The sequence below is a fragment of the Acanthisitta chloris genome, unplaced genomic scaffold, assembly GCF_000695815.1.
Source record: "Acanthisitta chloris isolate BGI_N310 unplaced genomic scaffold, ASM69581v1 scaffold3929, whole genome shotgun sequence".
NCBI classification, from domain to species: domain Eukaryota; kingdom Metazoa; phylum Chordata; class Aves; order Passeriformes; family Acanthisittidae; genus Acanthisitta; species Acanthisitta chloris.
The window spans coordinates 9,720-36,816 of NW_008689616.1; the positions used below are offsets into that span (position 1 = coordinate 9,720).

General features: G+C 40.9%; 1 protein-coding gene across 1 annotated transcript in view; it reads left to right on the forward strand.

The window, feature by feature from the left end:
* The window catches only part of DSP (desmoplakin), a 27,823-nt gene extending 726 nt beyond the window's left edge, over nt 1-27,097 (forward strand). The window contains exons 2-23 of the mRNA XM_009081477.1: nt 899-1,047; nt 1,398-1,572; nt 4,093-4,221; nt 5,361-5,411; nt 6,398-6,559; nt 7,487-7,591; nt 8,761-8,856; nt 9,033-9,158; nt 9,992-10,144; nt 11,162-11,316; nt 11,722-11,848; nt 12,330-12,534; nt 13,011-13,228; nt 14,061-14,227; nt 14,542-14,680; nt 15,749-15,942; nt 16,819-16,981; nt 17,559-17,642; nt 18,342-18,449; nt 19,082-19,180; nt 19,989-22,280; nt 23,843-27,097. Of these exons, the coding sequence (XP_009079725.1) occupies nt 899-1,047; nt 1,398-1,572; nt 4,093-4,221; nt 5,361-5,411; nt 6,398-6,559; nt 7,487-7,591; nt 8,761-8,856; nt 9,033-9,158; nt 9,992-10,144; nt 11,162-11,316; nt 11,722-11,848; nt 12,330-12,534; nt 13,011-13,228; nt 14,061-14,227; nt 14,542-14,680; nt 15,749-15,942; nt 16,819-16,981; nt 17,559-17,642; nt 18,342-18,449; nt 19,082-19,180; nt 19,989-22,280; nt 23,843-27,037 (8,292 nt within the window). The 3' untranslated portion in view covers nt 27,038-27,097. The remainder of the gene's footprint in view (nt 1-898; nt 1,048-1,397; nt 1,573-4,092; nt 4,222-5,360; nt 5,412-6,397; nt 6,560-7,486; nt 7,592-8,760; nt 8,857-9,032; nt 9,159-9,991; nt 10,145-11,161; nt 11,317-11,721; nt 11,849-12,329; nt 12,535-13,010; nt 13,229-14,060; nt 14,228-14,541; nt 14,681-15,748; nt 15,943-16,818; nt 16,982-17,558; nt 17,643-18,341; nt 18,450-19,081; nt 19,181-19,988; nt 22,281-23,842) is intronic.

The window sequence follows — 27,097 nt, forward strand, 5'->3', positions numbered from 1 at the left end:
ATCCTGCTGCTGAGGCCGCTGAGATGTGAAACCTAGTCACAGTTCTGGCAGGAGATGTGATTTAATGCACACTTTTGGACCCTCTGTGGACAGAAAATTCTTTCTGGAATGAACTCTGTGGTTAGCAGTTCATTTCCTTTGCAGAGATACAGGACGTGTGAGCGTGTTTATATAAAAATCAATGCCAGAGTAAATACTGCCTTTTGTTAAGGATTAATATTATTCCAGTCAAGTTAAAAGAAAGAGATGTTTAGTTCCAGCTTGGTGCTACAGCATGCATTGCTTACTTTCTTTCTTTCTTTTCTTTCTAAAGGACAAAGTAATGAGGTCCATAATATTTTATTTGCAAAATCAGATCACAGCTGGATTGTTTTGTTCAGCATGGCTCTGTCAGTGTGGGATGAGATCAAAAAGCCATGTCTCTGATTGAAATGCTATGACCATGCTAGTCCACTGCACCAAGGGGGTGCATGGACAATTTGTTTAGACACTTCGGGTGATAAGGTGGGATGCAAATGTGATGGGGCATGGAGCTAGTCCCAGGTAGACGGGGTGCAGTCTGCATTTCTGCAGGGTGGAGAAGTCTTAGAACCTCAGGGAAACTTGTGAAAAATCAGGAGCAATATTCACCATCTCCCACTAGGACAGTGTTTGCTTCTCATCTTTGTGTTTACAAAAACATTACATCTTAAAAATCAGTACACTGTGTGAAGCCTTGAAATAAACATCAGTCAAGATGTGCTGTTCTTTGTGGAAAGCTTTGGTTGGTATTACATTTTAATAATTTTCTTTCATATTTTCAGTCCTTGTAACATCTCTTTTAAGACAACCAGGATGAAGCTTAGATGATGAATATTTCATTTAATTTCTCAACTATTTGTTTGTTTGTTTGTTTTAGGAATTGAAATATGGGGATGGTGTCCAGATTAGAGGGAACAGAGAGCTGGAAGATTGTTTTGCACAAGCAAATGACCAAATGGATATCCTGGATGGGCTGATCAGAGAGATGAGGCAGATGGGCCAGCCCTGTGACATGTATCAGAAAAGGTATTGCCAGGGATGGGTTGAGGATAGGGATGTGGCTTATAAAAGTTTGTGGCATCTCAAGTGCTCACCTTCCCTGGTGTTGCATGATGTGACAGAAATCAATAAAGTAGAACTAAATCTGTTTGGGGCATTCTAACATGGAGAATGGCCTTGTAATAATATATTTCTGAAAGAAATTCATGCCTTGACTGTCCCCATGAAATTTTAGTTAATGTATTTTTTTTTCCACAGCCTTTGCTTTCAGCGTTTTGTTTAGAATACTTAGTGGTCCAGTAGGAAGATGAATTGCATCGTTTCCATGTTTTCTGAGTGTTTTCCACATAGAAACTAAATGGTTCCTTACCTTTCAGGCTGCTTCAGCTTCAAGAGCAAATGCGTGCCCTGTACAAAGCCATCAGTGTTCCTCGTGCCAGGAGGGCCAGCTCCAAAGGTGGTGGCTGCTTCTCTTCTCAGAGTGGCTCAGGCTGGGATGAGTACACAAAACGTGTCACAAGCGAATGTTTAAACTGGATGAGGCAGCAGAAGGTAAGTCTGTGCAAGACAATGCTAAAACCTGGTGTAATTTATGAATGTCACCTCATATGTACTAATGTTTTGGGTGCGAGAAGAAAATTAAAAATGCACATGAATATATTATTCCGAGTTCTGCCTCTCTTCCCCTCCCCCCAATATTGTACATATAGTAAGTGTCCACTGAAATGCAAACATGGATTTGGGGTCTTCTTTTGCAGAGGAAAAATTGTGGAAGTTAGATTTGAAAGCTAAATGAGACACAGCTGTTAACAACAAAAGGCATTGGCACATTTGCATTAGATATTATTGTGCTCAATACTTCCCTCCTTCCTTCCTTCCACAGATTTCCTTTGACTCATATTTATTTTAACCCTTTACACAGATATGACCATCTTCACTAGGCTTTCAGAAGTCAGTGCTGAAATATACGCAGAAATACTGAAGTGACTATTTGTTGCACTCCCAGAACAAATTTGCCTATGCACAGCTGTTAGTGTAACCTGGGGTAGAAAACACACACTGAGAGCCCATAGTCTGGTTTTGTGTTGCTGAAGTGAAAGTTGTGCACTTGTGGTTGGACAGCCCTCTCGGAGAGATGGGTAGGGATGATAGGACAAGGTGGCTGAAGTTATACTTTGCAGACTCCTTGTAAATTGAAATTGTATTATTTTTATCTCTCTTTATTAGGTTGTTGCTTTGTGATTCTGTCATTATTATCTGTGTATGGTGTTTCCCAGGTGACTGTTAGGCAAAGCAGATGAGGAGGGGAGAGCTCTGTGCAGCACCAATACTTCTATGTGAGTGCGAGTCATAGTCTAGTCTTTCACTGTGGCATGTTCTAGAGGAAGAAGGACAAGTGGAGATGCACTCCTTGAGTGGTAACATGTATCAGCATTGTGCCTGGACAGCAACAGCAGATATGATTGCTCTACACATGCTGTGGGAGAGTAGGCTAATTGTCAAACCTGCTGTGGTTTGAGGAATGATGTTGGACAGATACTGGGCACACTTCCAGCAATGAAAGATGGTGTACATGCTGCACCTCCCAAAGACACCACGTAACACCCTGCTCAGACACCCCTTGCTAAACACAGGGAGCATAAGCAAGTGCTTTATAGCTGTGTTCCCACACAAAACCTCCTGTGAAAGTAAAAGGCTCTCTCTCTTCCTTCTTCAGTCCCTACAGCAAAGCTGAGGTGGGGCCAGTAAGCACTTAGCTCGCTGGGAAAATTTATTTTGTACTTGCCACCATGCCTCCTCTTTCCATTGTGCCTTGCTGTGTCCCATTCATTACCTGCTCACATTGAGACTAGGATAGTGTTTCCCCTAGTAACGTAGTGAGATGTGGGAAAAAGTTCTGAGCAGCTGTGGTTTTCTGCTGTGGTTTTTCTTTTTGCTGATAGGAGAACCAGGTGGTAGGAGGGTTGGTCAAATTTCCAGTGCAGAATTAAGGAAGTGCAGTGAAATCCAGACAGCCTTTGTTCATGTACTGGCAGCCAGCCACAACTGCCACTGTTGCTATATTCTCCTTAGACTGTTTAAATATAACCAAAAGGGTCAAAGTCCTGTAACTCTTAAATGGCTGAATGCAAAATAGTTTTTGTTTCTTGGGTCATTTTCAACACTGCTTTTGAACCCCTACGCTTGAGTGTGGTTCTGCCTTCATCATCATCTGTTGACTCATAAAGATTTGGCTCCAGGCTGGTAATTACCAAGTTCAGTCCCAACCCAAGATTAAGATACCTGTTTCTTTACTGTGCGCGTGCGCAGAGAGGCATTTGGACAGAGTCATAGTGTGTCTTTACAGCATAAGAGATGATTTGGAGTTTGAGAGCTGAAGAGTGAATTCAGTGGCTTTTAATATTTGAAAAAAATGAAAGCAAGAACTGCGGATAGTTTTTGGGTTAGTAATTAATCAGGTGTACTACTGTTTTTCAAGGCCGTTTCTACAGATTTTCACTTGGCGTCCTCCAATAAATGTTGCCAAAATGTAAGACAAACAACACATTTTATAATAATATCAGTTTATCTTCTGTTGGTTTTTTTTCTCATTTAGTTTGACTGCCTTTAACTAAAGTTATTCAAGTTTACATGAGCAAAACAAAACCAGAAATATAGTGTACTGGGCTACAGAACTAGTCTGGGTATTTTCACGGGAATTGCATTAGTAAGATTGTTTGATAAAGTTACTGTTTGTTTTCAGAGTGATAAGAATGTAACTATACTGTAGAACATAAAAGAACAGTTTGGTCCAAGGAAAACAGATGAAAATACACTGCTGAGTGTGCTTCATCTAATCTAATTATAAGCAACTTAAATATTTTTCGTACTTTGTTTTTTCTACTTTGGGAGCCTGTCACACCATTTAAATGCTGACAGTTGTTGATGACAGTGATGATGCCCTATTCTGAACTTTTTGTTCAGTTTTACTCTCTACTGCATAGTCATGTTTCCTTCAGTTCAATTCCTTTATGTTCCAATTTAGGTAGTAGCATTGGAAATGAAAGTACAAATACTGTTTCTTTCTCCTAGGCTGAAATGGAGCTAGTGAAGTGGGGGTTTGATGCAGCATCCATTGAGCAGCAAATTGGCGACCATAGGAGAACTCACAATGCCATTGGAGACTATCGTTGGCACTTGGACAAAGTCAAAACAGATCTGGTAATTACTGTCTTCCCTTACACATTGCTTAGTCTAGACTTAATCTTTGATTTACTGGTGTTCCACTCCAAAAAGGAATGTTGAATAGCTCATCCTTTCTTCAGAAAGCACTGGTGTCATGATAGCAACCACTTCAACCCTAATATATATTATTTCATGATTATTTTGTGTTTCATTTCTTTCCCCAGAATTTTAAAATTAAACAACTGTTTAGCTTTTTGTTGTTATGTACCAAGGCTGGCAAATAAATATTGCAGCATATTTTTGTGAGAAGATTGTTTGAGGGTGATTATTCTCACTTGCTGTCTAGCTATGTTAAAGAAAGTGAAAGATTAGGGTGGGTGCTCACATACAGCCTTGACTAATCATTTTTTTAAATGCAAAATGCCTAAATTCTGGGCTAAGCTTAAATCTTCTTAGGTGTTGATATTTTAAATTTCTTTTTCCCTTGTGAGACTTCTGTTCCCCTCTGGATTTTGTGATTGGAGTAAAGAAGTCACAGAAAATGCATTTGTTAACTTCCATTCCAATCAGCTCAGCAGTTAGGTATAGGAGAGAGGAGGCTTATTTCATTCCCATTCATTCATTGTCTGTTAACTGGGAGGAGAGAGTTCAATCCAAAGAAAAGGCACTCTGTTCTGGAACTCTGATCTCTCAACCAGACTGAAGAGTGAAAGGGCTGTTACTCCCATTTCCCTTCTGCTTCAAATGTGAAAGGTGATAGTCTGGGCCCATGGAATACCAGTTCCAAGGTTGGGCATGTTCCCAGCCATAGAAATATGAATAAAAATTTGAGCCGTCTGCTGACACTGTAATTTATACTGCTTCATAATCTCCAAAGCTAGCACTAGGACTAGCTGGTCTGGGTGTTTGGTACAGAAAGAGATCCAGTTTTGAGAGTTGTTTTGGTATTATAAGAGTTGTGTTCAGACTTGCTTATATACTAGCAAGTTTGTCTAAGCCTTGGTTTTATACTTCCTGTGGCACTCCAGTGGTGCAGATATGCTACTTGCCTATGTCTCTTGCAACTGTTTGCAGGTTAGCACTTGTAGTTGTTATGATATTGACACTGTAAAGGAAATATCAGCAAACAGGCAACTTGTAAAAGGCTCATTAAGTATTTGCTGTCTCTGTTTCAGCGGGAGAAGGCTGCAGTTCATCAGCTGGAGGAAGAATATGAAAGTCTGCTGGTGAGCATGGGATGTGTTCATTTCTGATATCCTGTATGATAAGGCTCTTTTTGCTTTGTTGACAGCAGCATGATAGACAAGGGACACTTCAAGTTTTGACAGAGTGACAGATGCATATTTAAATAATTCTATTCAGCAGTAAACTTAAAGTGCTTTGTAGTTTCTGGAAGATTAATTTTCACTCATGAACTTGAGATTAATTCATTTTCTGGTGTATAACTGACTTAACTCTCACAAGGAAGTTTCTAGTTTGCACCTGGTGAAGGGAGTTGGTCATTAAGCAGGTGAAGAGTAGAACTCTGTCTCCTTAATGGAAGTAAATGTAGTGATGAAATTAGACTATATATGGAGCTTGGAAATTTACTCAAATGTGAGATTAGAATCAAGTTCTGTGTAGGGATGTGCATCTGCCCTGTTTTGGATATTCAGGTATAATACAGTAAGAATCTCGTGCAAGGGAGATTTGTTTAACCCTTGGGATTGGAAACTGATTCCTGTACACATTTCAAGCAATAGGATGTATATTATGATGTGAAGACAGAGAAGGAATTTTTGTGTGAAGTGTCATCTGTGCAAAAGGTGCTGCTACAACATCAAGGATGTACTATGAGCAGCAAGTTCAAGTAAAAGGGATATTAAATGTTCACACATTTCTTGTATTTTCCTCCATACCTTTTTGCTTGCCTGCCTACATGTCTGCTACATGTGTGTTTGAAATGATGTTCAGAAGCTGCTGATATCAGATTCCGTTTGTTCTGTAACTCCAGTCACGTTGTCCTCTGTCCACTGCCAGCAGGTTTCATAGTTCAGTCAACCCAAGCACATTATCTGCTCTCTATTGCCAACAGGCTTTATAGATGTGTGGGGTTTACTGTTATTTTAGTTTAAAAAAGCAAAAGGACATGCTGTGCTCTTGGCTTCACGTTTGTCCACACAGCGCAGGCATTTCTGTGTTTATGGCTTCTCATTTCTGGAATTCCTTGCAGAAATACTCCTTTGAGAGAATGGATCAGCTTCGGCAATTCCAAAACCTCATCCAGGCCACCAGCAGAGAGATCATGTGGATCAATGACTGTGAGGAAGAGGAGCTTCTCTACGACTGGAGTGACAGGAACACTGATATTGCCAGGAAGCAGGAGTCCTTCTCTGTAAGCCAGCTCAACCTCCCCATGCTTTCCATGGGCCCTCTTTCGGGGTAGTGAGAGAGGAACAGCCTGTCTTGGGAGTGACTCATCACAGGATGGGCATTTCTTCACTCCTTTGAAGTTCCTGGGTTTCTTTATTGACACTTTTCAATTAAGTACTATATGACGACCTTTTGAGTCTAGATTGGACATCTGTTGGAAGATTGTGCTCCCATTCAACCAGTTGTCATGATTTCTTTTGACCTTGGAAGCTGGCCTTGGTGCAGCCTGCTATGGACTAGTGTTCACATATAGCTTGCTACGTAGTCATTATGATGGCACGCTAAACTGAGGGACTTGTATCCAGCAGTTTAATTCTTGATGTTCGGACTATGTAAGGGTTTGGGGGTCCCTGTGTTTGGTCCTGATGATCTGTCACTAGGAAGCAGAGCTATACCAGAGGGAACTGCTCTCTTACCCTGATGGTTTAGCCAGCAACATGTTGAGGATGTGGTCAGACATAGTTTGTGCTGCTTCTTGTCACTTGTGGGTATGTAGGATTGTTTAACCAGTGTTGGTACTGATCAGCAAATTGAAAAAGGAATGAAACTTCACACTATTGAAGAGGTCTTTTTTTTTTAATTTTTTTTTTTTTAGTTCAGTTCCGGATGTTGCAAGATGCAGTCATTTTTGCTTCCATCATTCCTAGGAAAGGCAGAACATTGTGTGTTTTGATCTGTGAAGCAGCAAAACTAGAGACTAGAACTGAGATTATTGTAGTTTGTTTGATTCTACTGTCTTCATTATTAACTTCAGTACATGGAATAGAATTACCTATAGTGTTATCAGGGATAATTTTACATTGTCTCAACTATCTGAAAAATTTTAAGTAAATCATCCTGTGCAGTGTACATTTGAGAGCTTGTTTAATGCCATGTTTTGGTTGTTTAGAAACGCATGAGTGAACTGGAGCTTAAAGAAAAAGAACTCAACAAGCTAAAGCAAGAAAGTGACCAGCTAGTGCTCTGCCAGCACCCTGCTTCAGACAAAATCGAGGTGAGTTAGACTTTGTGTCATTTCATGCGCTCCTTTAGTTGCTACATGGGAAATGTTCTGAGTGAAAGTCCACAAATGAAGTGCTGCATTTGGACTTGAAAAGGGTTTGCCTGCCAAAAAGCATGTCCATTTTATCCAACTGTATGAGCTGCTCTAATAATTATTACTACCTTCGTCTACAAACCTGGCCATAAAAATTGCATGATGATAGATGCATGTAAACATTAATTCTAAGATTAGAGATTTATCTGAGTATACCAAAATTGCTGGATCTCATTTGAACTGACTACAGTGCAGTGGAATTTATGGTAGGAAGGCATGTCTATCTTAGTAGACATGTTCTGAAAAAAGCCACACCCTTTGTTGAGGGTTTATATTTAATCCAGGTGCAAATACTTTCTGCAACTGAAATTGATAGTGCCTTTCTACAGCTAGCCAAGACAGTTTTGCTTTCATAGTTTGGTGCACATTTACCTTTTAATTACAATTTGGGAGACCTGCAACAATTTTGAAGACCTCGTTTTGTTAGGAAATGCTGTAGTTCTCACAGTATTAAGAGTTCATAAAACCCTTGAAACTGAAAGAAGCTATAGGAAAAAAATAAATTAGTCCTTTCCACTTTTCAGTGTGTTTACTTTGTTAACTATTATCATGTTGTGTAAAATCACTATTCATATTTCTCCTGTGGTCAGTTTCTGTCTTAAAGGAAAGATCCTTGTAAGCTCCAGCAGTGAAGTAAAAGTTGTATGCAATTTTCTAAAGAATATACATGACACCTGCTTGAGAAGTCTGAATTTTAAAAGAGCCATAAAAAATCATGCTTGGCAGTGTTCCTTGGAAGAAGGATACATGGCAATTTGCAGTTGAAACACTTCGTTTGCACTACTGTTTGTGCATTTCACCCCTTTTTGTTAGTGCACCTCAGGCTTTATGCTGATCAAACAAATTCAGGTCATGAACAGACTTCTCTCTGTCTCACAAACAGGTATTTAACTCATTTCAGCTTAGAAGTTGAGAGACTATTTGCATGAGTTACATTGTTCTGGCGAGTATGAATTTGTTTTAGTAGGTTTTTCATTTGCATTTTTGTGGAGCATAGAGAATTTTGCCTAAGTCTAGGTATGGGAGAGTGTGGTGGTTTGAATTGTGTGTATTACCATTTTCATTAGGCCTACATGGATACATTGCAAACTCAATGGAGCTGGATTCTTCAGATCACCAAGTGTATTGATGTTCATCTGAAAGAGAATGCAGCTTACTTTCAGGTGAGTAATGATGTGGAGGATTCACACTACTTTTGTTACTTGTGCAAATCCCATCGCAGATATATCTGTTGTGCATAACACACTGTTGCCGTGTTATAAATGCTTAAAGTCCATCAGTTTATAGCAGACATTTTTATGAGCTGTGTACAGCTAAATTCACAACTTTTCTTCTGTAGTTCTTTGAAGAGGCCCAAGCCACAGAGTGCTACCTGAAAAACTTACAAGACTCCATCAGAAAGAAGTTCATCTGTGATAAGAGCATGTCACTGCAGGCTTTGCTGGAGCAGATCAAAGAGCTGGAGGTACTGTCATGCTCACCTGACAGGTTGTGTTCTGCTTTTCTTGTAAATCAGTTGCCAGGTGCACTGCAATGTTTATATACAGTGCTGTATAAACTTGAAACTATTGTGGTATATTCCTGCCTGTTTCTTAGGAAAGTCTACTAATGGGTCAGTTATTTAAATTTATGTAATACTGATTGGGAACTCTGAATATTTTTTAAATCTGAAATGAGTCAAAAAAATGCCAAAGTTTCTGGTTTGCTAACAAATTTAAAAAGAACTATTTTTGTTCTTAGGTGGTAGTTTAGATTTTGCCTCAAAAGGATAGTTGCATCCAATAAATGATTAATCATGTCACTGTATCACTGTAGTCTCTTTGAAAGGGCATAACTCAGCATTTTAGCTGTTTGCTCATCATGACTTAGGTAGTACAATTCCAAACTGGAGAAAAAGTGGTCAGTGATGTAAAAGGGCAATTGATGAAGTCAGGTTTGAGAGTGTAGTTATTACTTTTTTTTTGTTAGTATTCATGTTATAATAGTTTCTTTCCATTTATTCCTGTGTTTCTTAGACATTACTGTAACTACATTGCAGATCTGTGTGAAAAACCTGCTTTGCAAATTTTGCAAGTTTTGTATCTTGCCAGTGCTGCAAAAATACTTAGTTTGGTGTTTCTCTTCTTTTTTTCTTAAAACTGTGGGTTTACATTATAGGCCAAAGACTCATCTCAGTAGAGCTAAAGTAAGTTTTGCCTACTATGAGCTCCAGATGTATCCCTCTCTTAATAAAACAGTGGGAACCAGATGCTGTTTCTTTTTTAGAAGGAATTTTTAACATACAATTAATCTTTGCAGAATGAACGAGAGAGAATTCTGGAGTACAAGAGGCAAGTGCAGAGTTTGGTGAATAAATCCAAGAAGATTGTGCAGCTGAAGCCACGCAACCCAGACTACCGGAGTAACAAACCCATTATCCTCAGGGCTCTGTGTGACTACAAACAGGATCTGGTATTGTATCCCTTTTTGGTTGAGAATGAACATCACATAAACTAGAACACGGCAAATGATAGAGTAAACTAAGTGTTGAGCTGATAAGTGTAACCTCTTTGTTTGCTTTTGGTCAGCTTAACTTTATTTGACAGAAAAAGCTCTGACTTTTTTCTTGCAATTATGAATAAACAAGTTAGTTTCTTGGTTAGTAAGTCTAGTCAGAATAATTATTAATCTGTTAATTACTCATATTTGAATTAGCACATAAAAATCTTGTTGGTAATAGTATTAGAATTGTTATACAGATGCTTCCCAGCATCTACACCTTTCCAGTGTCTCTCTGTATCCTTAGGTGGACACTTTACCTAACTAAATGTGAGTAATGTACAGTGAGTCATTGGTATCCCCAGGTTTTTTGCTGGATGGAGTATGAAATGGCTGGTGGTGTTTTTTCTTCCTCTTCAATACTGAGGCTACTTGGGTTTGTTTCTAGGGTTTTTTTCCTTAACAATAGGTTTAGATGTGTTTTCTGCTTACATGCCTTTTCCTGCACCTTGGTCACGCCCATGGCCGCACGGTGTGAGGATTTCTGGCAGTCAGAGCTGGTGGATCTAGCTCTGCCACACTTGCTTCCAGTCCTTTTGCAAATATGGATTCTTACGCCTCCAGCTCACTGGCTTGCAGCCATACATGGTTGCATAGTTTACCATGGCCATGTGGCCACATTCAGTCTTTGATGTTTGCTGTGGCAAGCCCCAAGTCTGATGATCAATCAGACTGGCAACTGCTCAGAGTGCTCTGTGGCTCCCACTTGGTTGGGTTTTTGGGTTTTCCTCACATGAAAACCAGATTCAGGGTGAAGGGGTTGATCTGCACTGATCTCTTGCCCCGGTGTGAAGCCAAGATGCACACCCAGACCTGGCAGCTGGGAAGCACTCCTGCTTCTGGGGTCTCAATGCATCTCTCTCGTCTGTCTCTCCTGGAAACCCCATCTTACTTAACTAAAGAAAAAAACTTGTTGTGTATTCCTTACAGAAAACAGTGCGCAAAGGAGATGAGTGTATCCTGAAGGACAATAATGAGCGCAGCAAGTGGCTGGTGACCGGCCCTGGAGGAGTGGATATGCTGGTGCCATCTGTCAGTCTTATCATCCCACCTCCCAATCCATTAGCAGTGGATCTTGCTACCAAGTGAGTTGCTGCCTGGATTCAGACACCTACCACTGGGATTAGATAGAAGTGTTCACTTAATATAGCAACCAGTCACAAAATATGATCTGTGCCTTGATCAGAGTGACCTCCCCCTGCCTCTAAGGGTGGGGAACTGAGGACTAGACCCTTGATCTGAGGAAACTTGCTTCAGTGGAACTTGCTGGGATCTAGGTTGGGGTCTAAAAATATTTAAATGCTAACTTCCACAAGGTTTTTCCTCATCTCTAATAATGAAAGTCATGGATAAATTTATTTCCAAGATTTTTTCAATCAGACAACAAGCCTTAACACACTCCACATCTAGTGAATATTTCTTGGGATGTTTTGAAGCTGTGCTACAAGGACAGATGCATTTTGACTGTGGATTTTCTTTTCTCATGCCAGAATTGAGCAATACTATGAAGCTATTTTAGCTTTGTGGAACCAGCTGTATATCAATATGAAGAGCCTGGTGTCTTGGCATTATTGCATGATCGACATTGAGAAAATCAGAGCGATGACTATTGCCAAGGTAAGACACCAGCTGGCCTTATCTGCAGACCAGAGACATCTGTGACCAGAGTCTGCTGTCCCAAACAGAGCTTGCGGTGTCCTGTGCAGATGTATGTCCTACAGAATCATGGGCCCTCCTTTTGTTAACTTGCACAAAAGGTTACATATGGGAATTGTAATCTTATGTTTTCCTATTCAAACATGATAATGATAAACCAAGGGGATTTATTACATATTTGCTGTACTTGTTCCCAGTGCTGAAGTGCATGGATAGACAGAGTAAGAGGTAGAATTTCAAACTATTCTTACGTTATGAAATGATTGTAACAAGAATAGATTAGCTCGAAGGGCACTCTTAGCACCATACTTTTAGAGGCAGCCTGGGTAGATTTTGTTCTAAAGTGTGATTACTTTGGTTTTTTTATAGGTGTATTAGTTTGTTCCTTAATGAATTGTTTGTTTGGTTTTTCTCTTCAAAATTATCTTCTTCTGTATTTCAGCTGAAAACAATGCGTAAGGAAGATTACCAGAAAATAATAACTGACCTGGAGATCCATTATCAAGAATTCCTGAGGAACAGCCAAGGCTCAGAGATGTTCGGTGATGAAGACAAACGAAAGATCCAGACTCAGTTCACTGATGCTCAGAAGCACTACCAAACCTTGATTATACAACTGCCTAATCAACCACGACAGCCACAAACAGGTTTGTCTTCCTCCTGCTATTTGCAGAATTTGGACTGCTTGGATTTCTTTGTTCCAGGGGTGGTGGGTGGTAAATTCTTTTTATATGAAAATGTTCTCCTCAACACATGAGTGGAAACATGTTCAAGAACTGTTCTGCTGTCTCCCAGCATAACAAAATCTGCCATACGCAGGGAAGCGTTTGTTCTTCCTTCTTTTGGTGTGAATCTGGGAATAGACCTCCAAAGGTCCTGGACCTTGCTGGGAAAATGAGAGACATTTAGACCATCTGATACATTTTCAGTTATTAGGAAGCAAAACCTCAATTGTCTTTTTGTGAAGGAGAGATTTCATTCCTTGAAACAGCTGCATTAGGACCCAGATCTTCTACCTGTTCTCAGTTCTATAGATCATCTCAGGACTTGGGCACTACATTGTCTTCCTATATGTGGGTGATCAGTTCTCTGGCAGTTGACATTTATCCAATCCATTTTACAGTGGTCCCAACTGAGACCTGTCCTGTGGGTTCCTCAAACACTATTATTGTTAATGAGAGAAACCGAGAGCATGAGAAGCAGGAGGCCTGGCTGCTGATGGAGCTTCAGAAACTTCGGCGTCAAATTGAAGCTTCTGAGGTTCAGATGGTTCAGAGAGCTCCTCTTGGAGTGGATCAAGGGGCTATGCATGACTTTTCAGCTAGAATAAAGGATTTAGAGGTAACTGTGGATATTTTACTTTGAGCTCACTATGACACTCTGCTGCAGAGCTTACTGAAGTTGTATTTCTGATCAGCTGGGAAGGACACATACCCTGTTCAGAAAACTCATTTGGAAGCTAACCATGATGATTTTCCTGTTCAGAAAACTCTCATTTGGAAGCTAACCATGATGATTTGGATTGGAGTTTAGCACTTGAGTAGAAAAAGTTGACTCTTCAATTTCAAAAGTCAAATTCTGCTAGGCCAACAATACAGAAAGACTGATGCCAAGTGAACATGAGCTCATGTTAAACCTCATCTAGGTTAAAGTACTGTTAAAATCTTTTTCCAAGGACCCCACTTCACATCCTACCTGTGAAATTCTGTCTGTGGGATACACACCGGATTCATGAGGCTTACAGACCCTCACCCTATCCGAGTTCTTGAGATTTCTAGGAGACTGGAGAGAGAAGATTAGTAAGAAAAGAGAACAGGTTCAGCGTATGAGAAATTGCCCTGAGGCAATGAGGTTGCAAAGGTTTAAGAGCAGAAGGACATTGGCATGGCTGCTGAGTGCAGTAGGCAGTTGGCAGGAAAGTGCTCTGCTTTCAACAGAGCTGAGTTTCGTAGTGGAGGTGCTCAGAAAGAGTCCACCTATTGTGGACTGTGCAAAAAAGAAACCGCCCAATATTTCTTGCCTTGATGAAAGCAAGCTCAGTCACTGCTTCAGTCCTCAGTCAAGTTGGTTATATAACAAAAGACTATTTGAATAAGGAGACAAATTCCATATGTGCTGTAGAATGTTCATTCAGCCAACCAAAATGTGTAAAACAGGCATTCTCTTTCCTTAGGGTGTGCAGAATGACTCTCAAATAATGGCTGAAACCCTCAATAAGCATAAGGACTTGCTGCCTAACTTCAGAGGCTGTGAAAAGTATGTGTACTTGCAGTCAGAGATAAATGCCCTATTTCAAAAACTGGAAAATATTAACGGTGTTTCTGCTGGCTACTTAGACAGGTAAGAAAATTGAGGTTATACAATAAATATTCACTTTTCCCCATAATTCTTAGTCCAGAAACCTGCCTTTTGTTGCCAGTTGTGCAAAATTACACCTTCTGTTCTACAAATTCTGTGCATGTGGATAGATACAGACACTTATATGAATTTCTTTTCTTTTCTGGAAGACATTAGAAAAAGAAAGCGAGAATCATGGGTATCACAGAAATTGATTGTGTTGCCTATTCTCTTTAACCATGCCTCTGCAATTAATTAGAAATATCACCTTTCCTTCCCCAGTCCATAATGGATTTGTCTTATATTACTTATTTTAGCTTGAATGCACTGAGGTGTCTGCTCCAGGTTATTCTACAAACAGAAGATGTGATCAGAGTTTTTGAAGTAAGACTGTCTGAAGAAGAGACTGTTCCTTTGGATCTTGATAAAGTGGAGGCTTACCGAGCTTGTCTGAAGGTGAGGGCCCAAGACACAAAGACACAGCACAGCAAAATCCATAGCTGCCAGCACTGGTCTACTGAGTTGGGCAAAACCTTCCAAAACCACAGGAGATGGAAATGCTCATCCTGTAGTATTTTATACATGGACATATAATACTTTTTTAAATCAGGCGTGGTGTTGCCAGCCAGTCAAGGGAGGTGATTGTCCTCTCTGTGCTGTGTTGGTGCAGCCTCATCTTGAGTCCTGGGCACCACAATATAAGAAAGATATAAAGCTATTAGAGAGCATCCAAAGGAGGACAATGAAGATGGTGAAGGATCTAGAGGTGAAGCCATATGAGGAGCAGCTGAGGTCACTTGGTTTGTTTAGCCTGCGGAAGAGGAAACAGAGATCTAATCACTGTATACAACTTCTTGGCAAGGGGAAGCAACGGGGCAGGCACCAATCTCTTCCCTCTGGTGACCAGTGACAGGACCTGAGGGAATGGCATGAAGCTGTGTCGGGAGATTTAGGTTAGATATTAGGAAGAGGTTCTTCATCCAGTGGGTAGTTGGGCACTGGAACAGGCTCCCCAGGAAAGTAGTCACAGCACCAACCCTGACAAACTTCAAGAAGCATTTGGACAACACTCTCAGACACATGGTGTGAATCTTGGGATTGTCCTGTCCAGGACCAGGAGTTGGACTTCAATGATCCTTGAGGGACCCTTCCAACTCAGGATATTCTATAATTCTATGAGTGAAATGTAGAGGTTATTACTTCTACCATCCCCTGCTTGTTGTTGCACCCACAGCAAATAATCACAGTTCTGATAAACTGAAACATTAGCTTCAGAATATGACAGCAGAGGGCTTTGGGTTAGCAAATTATTTAAAAACTTACTTTAAACACATTCTTAAGCCAAACTGTTTACCAAAGTAGGTGTTTCACCTTAAATATATTAAGCCCAGCTGACATCACTATGCATGCCGTACTGATTTAGTAACAAAATCTTTAGATCACAACACGTGCGTGCTGTTGGTAGTTAAATTTGAGTACATTCTCAAGAATAAAATATATGACAGCATTTTGGTTTTTCTCCAGAAAATGAAAGCAGATCTAAATATGAAGAAGTCACTGCTGAATACTCTGGAAAATGAGCTGCAGAGAACACTCCAGATTCACTCACAGTCTTGCCAGTCATATACCCTGTATGACATGGACATTGGAAAGTACTGTGACAAAGTTACCCAGCTAATAGACCGCTGGCAGAGAGCTGATAAGCAGATAGATAACAGGTTTGTTCATATTTCCGTAGGCTTTTTTTCCTTATTGCTGTTACTACTAAGATATCTTAACAGTGAATCTATAAAAACCTGATGTGCAGTAATCTTCACTTCCAAAGGACAAATGGTGACTTCAGGGCAATAAAAGTAGAGCAACTGTGAATAGGTTGAACATACTTCAAAAGATTGTGTAAGACCAAGCAGAAAAATGTAGTTAGTCATGTACATGTCTAACCTATGTGCTAAGAAATTGGTCTAATTCTCTTTTTTTTTTTTTTAAAAAAAATTCTTGTTGATGTTTTTGGATTAAGTACTTCCAGGCAGCATTTCCCTCCCTCAAATAAAGCAACTGTGCTTGTAAATACTCTATAGCCAAGGGTTAAAAAAGTAACACTAAGGACTAAGTAAAAAAATCCCAACCTTGAATCCGAATATTGACCCAAAGGCGTATTCTGGTTGTTTGGGGGGGTGGAGGTGGAATGTCGTTTGGTTTGGTTTATTTTGTTTTCACCTGAGGACAAAAGATAGCCCTAATAATAAAAATTGCCTGGTTGCTGGTTGTTCAGTGAAATTTGAGAACAAGAGTCGTGAAGTCAGTGAACTTGATTCTTATCACTGCAAGGTTTTATTCATCCCTCTCTTAATTGACAGGAAGGCCAAGCTCTGTGTATTACAGAGTCACTAAAGAATGAGGGCCTTAAAACCCATGTTGGGTGACTTATAACTAGTACAATTCTCATCTATTTGAAATTTTTGTTCAGAATCCCCTTTTCAGAGCTTCCCATAGTTTTATCTAGTTTGTTACTTTGTCTTATTTCTGAAGACTGTAAAGAGAGAGGAGGAGAGTACACTTTGCATTTTGACAGTGTTTTTCCTCTTTTTATCTAGATCATGGGATTTAGAAAGGCAGATCAAACAGCTGAAAACTTACCGAGATCTCTACCAGTCTCTGTGCAAGTGGATCTGTGATGCCAAGCGCAGGCAGGATTCTATTGAGTCTGTGAAGCTGTGTGATTCCAACACTATCATGAGATACCTACATGATCAGAAGGTATGCAGTATCTGTATGAGTTGTCTTCAATTACCTGGATTTTGAAATTGGTTTACTATACAGAAAATATCAGTATCAGTGCAGTCTGCAATACAGTGCATGATTTGAATTATAAAGTATGCAAGCTACCAGAAAAACACATGTGTAGAAGGCATGAGAGAAGAAATATTATTATCCTCATTACTTTCTGTCAGCACTGCTACAGATTATGAACAAGGCTGGTTTTGGCTCCTACACATTCACTGACAGATTTACACATCAGCTTTGAATTAATTCAAGGGACTGTAAGATGGTGCAACTTATGGGACAAATTATAGCACAAAAATAAAAAGCAAGAAAACACATCTAAGCTAAAGTCAAGGAACTCTTCCTCCCCAGCTCTGGGGGTTCAGTTGCTTTCCAAGCACAGAGAGCTTGATGCTGTAAAAACTGCCAAGCTACAGGTCATTTCAGGTCTCAGCCTCAGGGAATGTAGTGATCTCATGCTACAGGTGCTTTCTGATTGAGGTAGCATGTACAGGAGAAAATACTGGTAAATCTTGAGGGAGTGTTTCATGGCTCACTTTTTTCTTGACAGAACTTGCACAGTGAAATCTGTGGGAAGCGAGACAAAGTTGAGGAGCTTCTCAAGCATGCAGACCAGTGCTCAGCTGCAATTAAGGTACTTGGATTTCTGCATTTTTATGGGGTGTGGTTTTTCATGGTCAGGTGCATCCCATTGTCTCTGTTCTGCTGACAGGTGAAATGTCAGCTCCCTGATGTGTGCATGCAGAAATTGCTAGGGTGAAGCACTTGTGTGTGTACAAAGTACAATGAAAGCATTTGTGTACTTGCCACCTGAAGACTATGGGATGATGTAGGAGATACCGGTGAGAGCTTTTCTTCAGGTGAATCAAAGCCTCCTTCTAGCCAGACCAAACTTTCAAGTTCACATGTTAAAAAACAAGGGGTTGAGAACAGATTGGATTAGGTCTGATTAGGATCTGGTCTAGGAGGCAAGACAAATGCAGATTAGCAGAAGGAATGGTGTGCAACAGTCATGAGAAATAGTAAGATACAGAGGGAATGGTTTTGTGATCTTTGCCCTCAAACAGTTGTCTTCCTTTTTCTGCAATTTTTTTTTCTTTTTCCCCCTTGTCATTCTCCTCCATGATTGTCCACAGTGATACTTGAACTGATGAGTTTCTGTTTATGATAGAGGATCACCTGGGGCCAGAAATATCAACAAGGGGGAAATGTAGCTTTTAATTAAGGAAAAAAACCCAAAGCAACCCAAACTTTGCATTTTGTGAAATCCAGATTCCCAGAGAATTTCCTGACAGTTGCTAAATGGGTCTTACTTTTCCCTCTTGTTTTTCAGGATTATGAACTGCAGGTTGCTTCCTACAGTTCTGGATTAGAAACACTGCTCAACATACCTATCAAGAAGAGTGTGGTTCAGTCTCCTGCGGTCCTGATTCTACAAGAGGTATCTTTCTTTCCTCCCCATCAATCTTTTCAACACTTTTGTTTGCTGTGTGAGCCATTGTGAGTCATACCCAGCTGTATTCTAATAATTAGCACTGTCACTGGTAATGTGCACTAAGCACGTAAGCACAGGGAATTAGTGCAGAATAGTCACTGTGCTGTAAAATCATACTTGGGCTTGTTTAGATTGTATATTAGCCCTCAGAAATGTACCTCATTCCTATTCAATGTCCATTGACTACGTATTGTGAGAAAGGAGGACTCGTGCCTCAAGTGGTTTAGTCAGTTTCAACCTGGGAATTAACTACTATTACAATTTAACTTAGGTTACTTGTGACTGTCAGACAGGAAGAGCATGATGAACCAGGGGGTGAAGGCTTGGATTTAATGTCACATCAGCCGTAGGGCAAAACAATCTTGAATAGAGAACAACCAACAAGGTGTGGAGTTTTTAGGAGGGAGAATTTATACGTCTGAGGTTCCCAGAAAGTCATGTGAATTTGTGGGGAGGAGAATTTGCTTTTTACTTTGTCAAGTGATGTGTTTCCTCGAGTGGATTGGAATCCTTTAAATCATCTGGACATAAGTATGTTCATATCTAGTACAAGCTGCTAACAATTCTCTCTTTTCAAGGCTAATGAGGCTCAGTCTCGCTACATAGAGCTTCTTACAAGATCAGGAGATTATTACCGATTCTTGAGTGAAATGTTAAAGAGCATGGAGGATTTGAAGGTATTCTAACCCTTCTACTTTCTTTAGCTTTTACTTTTGTCACAGATTAGCAAACCATGAACGACCAAAGACAGAAAGTACAGTATAAAATAGTCCACAAAACTATATCCTGAACTCAGAGATGTCCTATGAAGGAGGCCTATTAGTAGTTTCATGCATCTTTTGTGAAAGAGTACAGTATTTTAGAAAGTTACCTCCAATGTCATGTGTGAGGTGAAGTGGAGAACAGTAGCCTTCTTGGTAAATAGGAGGTGCCCATCAAAGCACAGAAGAGGTCCTTCTCTGCCCATCACAGCCTTGACCTCAGTGCTGAAAACTTGCTGCTCATGGTTAAATGCGCCTCATTTCAGGCCATATTCTAAAGTGCTTCAAAAGGAGTAACTCCTGGTTTAATACAGCTTAGTGAAACAGAGAGGCCCATTTCATAAGTCACATGTACAGAATGTGATTCACCTGTTTGAAAATCCTGGAGGTTCTAAAGGCAACTATTATATAATTAGCTGGTGAACTTTTGATACACCAGATTTTACTATCTGTATTGCATCTCCCTCTCTGCATCAAGTGTCAGTTCCCTGCTGAAAGTCATTATGCCAATTCCTGAATTAGGTTTGACTCTGAATAAGGATTCCAGAATTTGTCTTGATAACATTAGATAAAAAAAATATTTTAAGGTCTCGTTGAAGCAGAGAAAAAAAGGTGTTTTAAGTTGTCAGTGTTAGAAATGCATAATGTGATGATTTTGAAACAGTTGTCGCAAACATTTATGTGAATTTTTCTGTTTGCTTGTTTTTCTGCTATCGTGTTGCAGATGAAAAACACCAAAATTGAACTCCTGGAAGAAGAACTCAGGCTTGCTAGGGATTCAAATTCAGAGACAAGCAACAAACATAAATTCCTGGAGCAAAATCTGCAGAAGTACCAGATGGACATTTCTCAGCTAAAGGCAAAGATGATGAGTTTGGAGGAGATGAAAAGACAAGCTGAAATGGATGGAAATTCTGCTAAGCAAAACCTAGACAAGTGCTATGCCCAAATAAAGGATCTAAATGACAGAATAACCAGGTTGACTTATGAGACTGAAGATGAGAAAAGGAAAAGGAAGTTGCTGGAGGATAGATATGAGCAGCAGAAGAATGATTATGACCAGCTGCAAAAAACAAGGCAAAATGAGAAAGACAGCCTTGGTTGGCAAAAGTTAGAGTCTGAGAAGGTCATCAAGGAGAAGGAGTACGAGATAGAAAGATTAAGGGTTCTTCTTCAGGACGAAGGCACACGGAAGAGGGAGTATGAAAATGAGCTGGCTAAGGTAAGAAACCAGTTTAGCGAGGAGATGAGTAATTTAAAGAACAAATATGAAACAGAAATTAATATTAAGAAGACTACAATCCAGCAGATAGCTGCACAGAAAGATGATGATGCGAAAGGCCTCAGAGCCCAGGTTGACAGACTGACAAGAGAAAACAGAGACCTTAAGGATGAGATTGTGAGGCTGAACGATGCCATTCTGCAAACCACAGATCAGCGGCGGAGAGCAGAAGAAGATGCTCTTCAGCAGAAGGCTTGCAGTTCTGAGGTGTCACAGCAAAAGCATCAGTTAGAGCTGGAGCTGAAACAGATCATTCAGCTTCGTGGGGAAGACAACTCAAGATACAAGCAGGCTCTTGAGGAGGCTGCCTCAACTATTCAGGATAAAACTAAGGAGCTGGAAAGGCTAAAGCTTCAGCTTCAGGAAGAGGCTAAAAGCCGATGGGAGCTTGAAAATGAATTGGCTAAGGTAAGGAACAGTTATGATGAGGAAATTATTAGTTTAAAGAACAAATATGAAACTGAGATTAATATCACAAAGAACACAATTCACCAGGTCACCATTCAAAAGGAAGAGGAGTCAAATAATTATAGAACACAGCTTGATAATGCCATGAGAGAAAATAGGAATTTGTGTGAGGAAATTAGGAGACTGAAGAATACAATAAGTCAGACAACAGATAATCTACGGAAAGTAGAAGAGAATGCTCAGCAGCAGAAGGCAGCTGGCTCAGAGCTTTCTCAGAGGAAACAGCAGCTGGAGATTGAGCTAAAACAAGTTATTCAGAGGCACTCTGATGAGAGCATGAGGTACAAACAGTCACTTGATGATGCTTCTAAGACCATTAAGGAAAGAAACAAAGAGATTGAAAGGCTGAGAAAGTTGTTGGATGTAGAAACAAGTCAGAGGAAAGAAGTAGAGGATGAGAACAGTCAGTTAAAGAGAGTCCAGTTTGACCTGCAGAAAGCAAACACGAGTGCTACTGAGACAATTAACAAGCTGAGGATCCAAGAGCAGGAGCTGGCCAGACTGAAAATTGACTATGAAAGAGTTTCGCAAGAGAAAAAAGGCAGGGATCAAGAAAGTGCAAAGTTCCAGAGCACCGTAAAAGACTTGCAGATCCAGAAACATAAGCTGGAGGAGGAACTTTGCAGACAGAATAAAAATTTAATGGAGGAGACGTCTAGGAGGAAGAAACTGGAAGAGGAAATAGAAGGCATGAGGAGATCTCTCAGAGACCAATCAGTTAAAATAACTAATCTCACACAACAGATAGAGGAAGTATCTATTGTAAAGAAGAGGAATGAAGATGACCTTAGACACCAAAGAGAAGTATTAGATGGTCATGTGAGAGAGAAGCAAAGATACATGGAGGAGATAAGAAAATACACATCTGATGTTGAGACTTTACGTCGTCAGTTGGTCCAAGAACAGGAACAATTAAAACAGGCTCACCTACGATACGAGCACTTACAGAAAACCTCTGAGGAAAAAAGCAAAGCCTTGAATGAGTGCAAAATAGAAATCGAAAGGCTTCAGTCTCTCACCGAGAACCTAACCAAGGAACACTTGTTACTGGAGGAAGAGCTGCGAAATGTTAGATTGGAGTACGATGACCTCAGAATGGTCAGAAGTGAAGTTGATGAGAAAAATACCACCATTGCTGAACTAAAGAATCAGCTTCAGATGAGCAGCAAGCAAACCCTGGAACTTCAGGGGTTGATTAATGATTTACAGAAAGAAAGGGAAAAATTGAGACAGGAAATTGAAAAATTCCAAAAGCAAGCTCTAGAGGTATTCACACATATTTTGATCCCAGCTTTACTGTCTCTGAGATATATCATTAATTGCAGTGTCCATTTGAACAAATTAATTCACTCTTTGCTGTTTAAAGTCACTGTGCTTGTGACTAACATCCCCTTTATGACCCTTTCTCTTATTAATTTTCAAACAGAAGTGGCAGGATTTGGCCACTTTCTTAGCCTCTTTACTCCCTGGGAGCTGTTCTAGGGTGCCACAAGCTGTCTTATCATTTGGTTGAGCCTTGCTCTCAGCCCTTGCCACAGGAGAAACCTGGGCTCTGTGCCACTCTCCACCAAACCATCCTGGGGTAAGATGAGAGTATGTGGAGTACCACTGTGCTCTAACAGTACCTTGCTGGCTGTGTGCTTCCCCAGGCTGTTTCAGCCAGGATGGGTTAGAGCAGTCCTTTGAGGCTGACCTGAGTGCTGTCACAGACTAAACCGGATAAACACCCCGGAACCAACAAGCTGTCAAACTGCTGCTTAGCTGGGTAAGGTGTTGACTACAAGTGAGGATTAAAGACCATGTTGTCAGCTGTACTAAGGTACTTAAAAGCCTACATTCCATTGACTGTGTTGGGGATTTATGTTTCTAAGTCGCTAAGGGCATTTGCAAATTTTACTAAAGGCCCTTATTTCTTAAAATTTAGGTGACAACATAAACAAGTGAAAGAAAACAGCTTTTCATATTTCATTCTTCTGCCTGGTTTCTTGTTCAAATAGCTACTCTTTAAATATATGCAAGTGAGCACTTTGAAAATGTTTCTTTGGGTTTTTTCCTATATTTTCCTATATTTGTTCCTTATTTCTCTTCTCATTCCCATTCTCAGATATTCTTTCCTTTATCCAGTTTTTCTTTCTTTTATTTTACAAAATCTTAATACTGATTTTTTAAAAATACTAACATATAGGGTATATAACATCTGTGCATATGTATGTGCATGTATTACAGATAGATAAACTTGTATTCAGTTTAATATGGACTGCATACAAATGTGCATGCTTGGGGGTGTTTGTGTATGTGTATGCATGTAGGAAGACATTAAGTGACTTAAAATGTAAAGCAACACAGGTAAAGTTGTTTGGAGTAACGCGAAGCAAACAGAAAAGCAAAATTTGGGTCATTTATTTCATTTTTATCCATGTACGACCAGTTCTCAGCTGATACAAATTCATCCAAGTTAGTGGGACCATACTAGGGGACATCTGCTGAGTGTCAGACTCTTAATGAGTCTCGAATGCTCTGTGTATTTGTTGGTGTACTGTGAGAAATATCAAAAAGTTAAAAAGAGAGAACTAAATCAGCAGAAAATCAAGGCTGTGGGTAGCAGAGTGGTGTCCCTGTCTCCAGTGGTACTGGAGATACTGTCAGTGAAAGGATAATGTACCTTCTCTGATTTATGTGTGTCCATGGTCTGGGGTAAAACAGTGCTGTGACTAGAGTATTTTCCAGTGGCATCTTGCTGCAGGTTAAATGGCAGGCTGAAGAGCATAACTCGAGAGGGCATAACTCTAACCATCTTTTCTTGGTTTATTTCTTCTTCAAAATTGTAGGCATCCAATAGGATTCAAGAATCCAAAAATCAGTATAGTCACCTTATGCAAGAAAGAGAAACCTTGCTGATAAAAATGAGTGCTTTGGAGCAAGACAAAGCCAGGCTGCAGAGATTAGAAGAGGAGATGAACCGTTTAAAAGTTACCCTGGAATCAGAGTTACGTTCGAAGCAACGCCTGGAAAGTGAGAAGCAACAAATCCTGAATGACCTGAATCAGTGGAAGAGCCAGCACTCCCGATCAGAGGAATCCATGAGGAAGATCCAGTGTGAGAAAGAGAAGAGTGAGAGGGAGAAGAACAGCCTGAGGAGTGAAAATGAAAGGCTGCAGATGGAAATCAAACGGACTGAGGAGAGATACCGGTGCAGACTGGAAGAGACCGCTGTCAAAAACCAGTCAGAGTTGGAGTCTGAGCGTCTCAGGCTGCAAAGAGAGATTGAGAAACTCAAGCAACGTCCATATGGGTCTCACAGATCTACGCAGACTGAGGAAGACTTTTGTATTGATGCCTCCAAGCTGCTGTTCAGCGGCCTGCGGAAGAAGATTACAGCAATGCAGCTGTATGAGTGTCAACTGATAGACAAACTCACACTGGATAAACTGCTGAAGGGGCAGAGGTCAGTGGAAGAAGTTGCAGCTGACATTGAACCCTACCTTAAAGGGGCAGGTGCTATTGCAGGGGTGTCCCTCTCACCCAGGCAGAAGTATTCTTTTGTTGAGGCCAAACGAAACCAACTGATTACAGCAGAAAATGCAGTCTTGCTCTTAGAAGCCCAGGCAGCAACAGGAGGTGTGATAGACCCACATCGAAATGAGATGTTAACTGTGGACAGTGCTATCGCCAGAGATCTGATCGACTTTGATGACAGAGAGCAAATCTATACAGCAGAAAAGGCTATTACAGGATTTAAAGATCCTTTCTCTGGCAAAACTGTGCCAGTATCTGAAGCCATCAAGAAAAACTTGGTTGACAGAGAAACTGGGATTCGTCTGCTTGAAGCCCAGCTGGCTGTAGGAGGGATTGTTGATCCTGTCAACAGTGTTTTCCTACCCAAAGATATAGCTTTGTCTCGTGGGTTGATTGACAAAGACCTGTACAGGATGCTAAACAACTGCCAAGGCGGTACTAAGAACTTCATTGATCCCACCACCAAAAAGGCAGTCACTTACATGCAGCTGAAGGAAAAATGCAGGATTGAACCACACACTGGTCTGCTCCTCCTCCCAGTGCAGAAGAGGAGTATGTCATTCCAAGGGATAAGGCAGCCCGTCTCAGCAGATGCACTGCTTGAGGCTGGAATAATCAAGGAATCAACAAGGAATGACTTGGAAAGAGGTGCAATTACAGTGGAAGAAGTGAGCGAGAGAATTATTGATTTCCTTCAGGGCTCTAGCTGTATCGCTGGTATCTACAATGAGGCTACTAAAGAGAAACTTGGTATTTATCAGGCTATGAAAATAGGTTTGGTTAGGCCAGGGACAGCCCTTGAACTCCTAGAAGCCCAGGCAGCCACGGGGTTCATAGTGGATCCTGTCAGCAATGTGAGGCTGCCTGTTGAGGAAGCTTACAAAAGAGGTCTTGTTGGAATTGAATTTAAAGAAAAACTTCTCTCTGCTGAAAGAGCTGTCACTGGGTATAAAGACCCAGAAACTGGAAACATCATTTCTCTGTTCCAAGCAATGAACAAAGAGCTCATAGAGAGAGGCCATGGCATTCGTCTGCTGGAGGCTCAGATTGCTACTGGAGGAATCATTGATCCCAAGGAGAGCTACCGCTTGCCAGTAGAGACGGCCTACAAGCGTGGCTACTTCAATGAAGAGCTCAACCAGATCCTTAGTGATCCAAGCGATGACACCAAAGGATTCTTTGATCCCAACACAGAGGAAAACTTGACCTACTTGCAGCTGAAAGAAAGGTGCATAAAGGATGATGCAACAGGTCTTTGCCTTCTACCCCTGAGAGAGAAGAAGAAGGTGGTGCACACCTCACAGAAGAACACCCTTAGGAAGCGCAGGGTTGTCATTGTAGATCCAGAAACAAACAGGGAAATGTCTGTGCAGGAGGCATACAGCAAAGGCCTCATAGATTATGACACCTATACAGAACTAGCTGAACAGGAGTGTGAGTGGGAAGAAATAACTATTACAGGATCAGATGGCAGCAGTAGAGTAGTCCTTGTTGACAGGAAAACAGGCAGCCAATATGACATCCAAGATGCTATCGATAAAGGCCTGGTGGAGAGGAAGTTTTTTGACCAGTACCGTTCTGGCAGTCTAAGCCTGACACAGTTTGCAGACATGATTTCCTGCCGTAACGGCACTGATGAGGTGTTTCGGCACGAGTCAGTGACTAGGTCTCCCACAGTGCTGAGTGTCAGGAGTTCTTCTGCACTGATCAGGAGCGGTTCTTTCTCTGAAACCCCAGATGAGTGCAGTCCTATTGCAGCCATATTTGACACAGAAAACTTGGAGAAAATCTCAATTTCAGAAGCTATACAGCGGGGCATTGTGGATAGTATCACTGGGCAGCGGTTACTTGAAGCCCAGGCCTGCACAGGGGGCATAATATGCCCTACCACTGGCCAGAGGCTTTCACTTCAGGAAGCCACCGGTCAAGGCATCATTGATCAGGATATGGCCACACGTCTCAAGCCAGCCCAGAAGGCCTTCTTAGGGTTTGAAGGCATAAAAGGTGGACGCAAGAGGATGTCAGCAGCTGAAGCAGTGAAGGAAAAATGGCTGCCTTATGAGGCTGGGCAGCGGTTCCTTGAATTCCAGTACCTCACTGGAGGTCTTGTGGACCCAGAAGTGCGTGGAAGAATAAGTACTGAAGAAGCCATTAGGAATGGATTGATTGATGGTCGTGCTGCCCAGAAATTGCAAGACACCAACAGCTATCCCAAAATTCTGACCTGCCCCAAGACCAAGCTGAAAATATCCTACAAAGATGCAATGAATCGGTCAATGGTGGAAGACATCACTGGGCTTAAACTCTTGGAAGCAGCCTCTGTTTCCTCTAAAGGCATATCCAGTCCCTACAATGTCTCCTCAGCCCCTGGCTCTCGCTCTGGCTCTCGCTCTGGCTCACGTTCAGGTTCACGCAGTGGATCTAGGAGGGGAAGCTTTGATGCATCAGCAAGTTCTTCGTATTCTTACTCATACTCAGCCTTCAGCAGTGGGTCTATTGGGCGCTAATAACAAGTGAGGGAATGTGTCTGCATTTTATTATCATTTAGATTATTCTATATCCCCTTT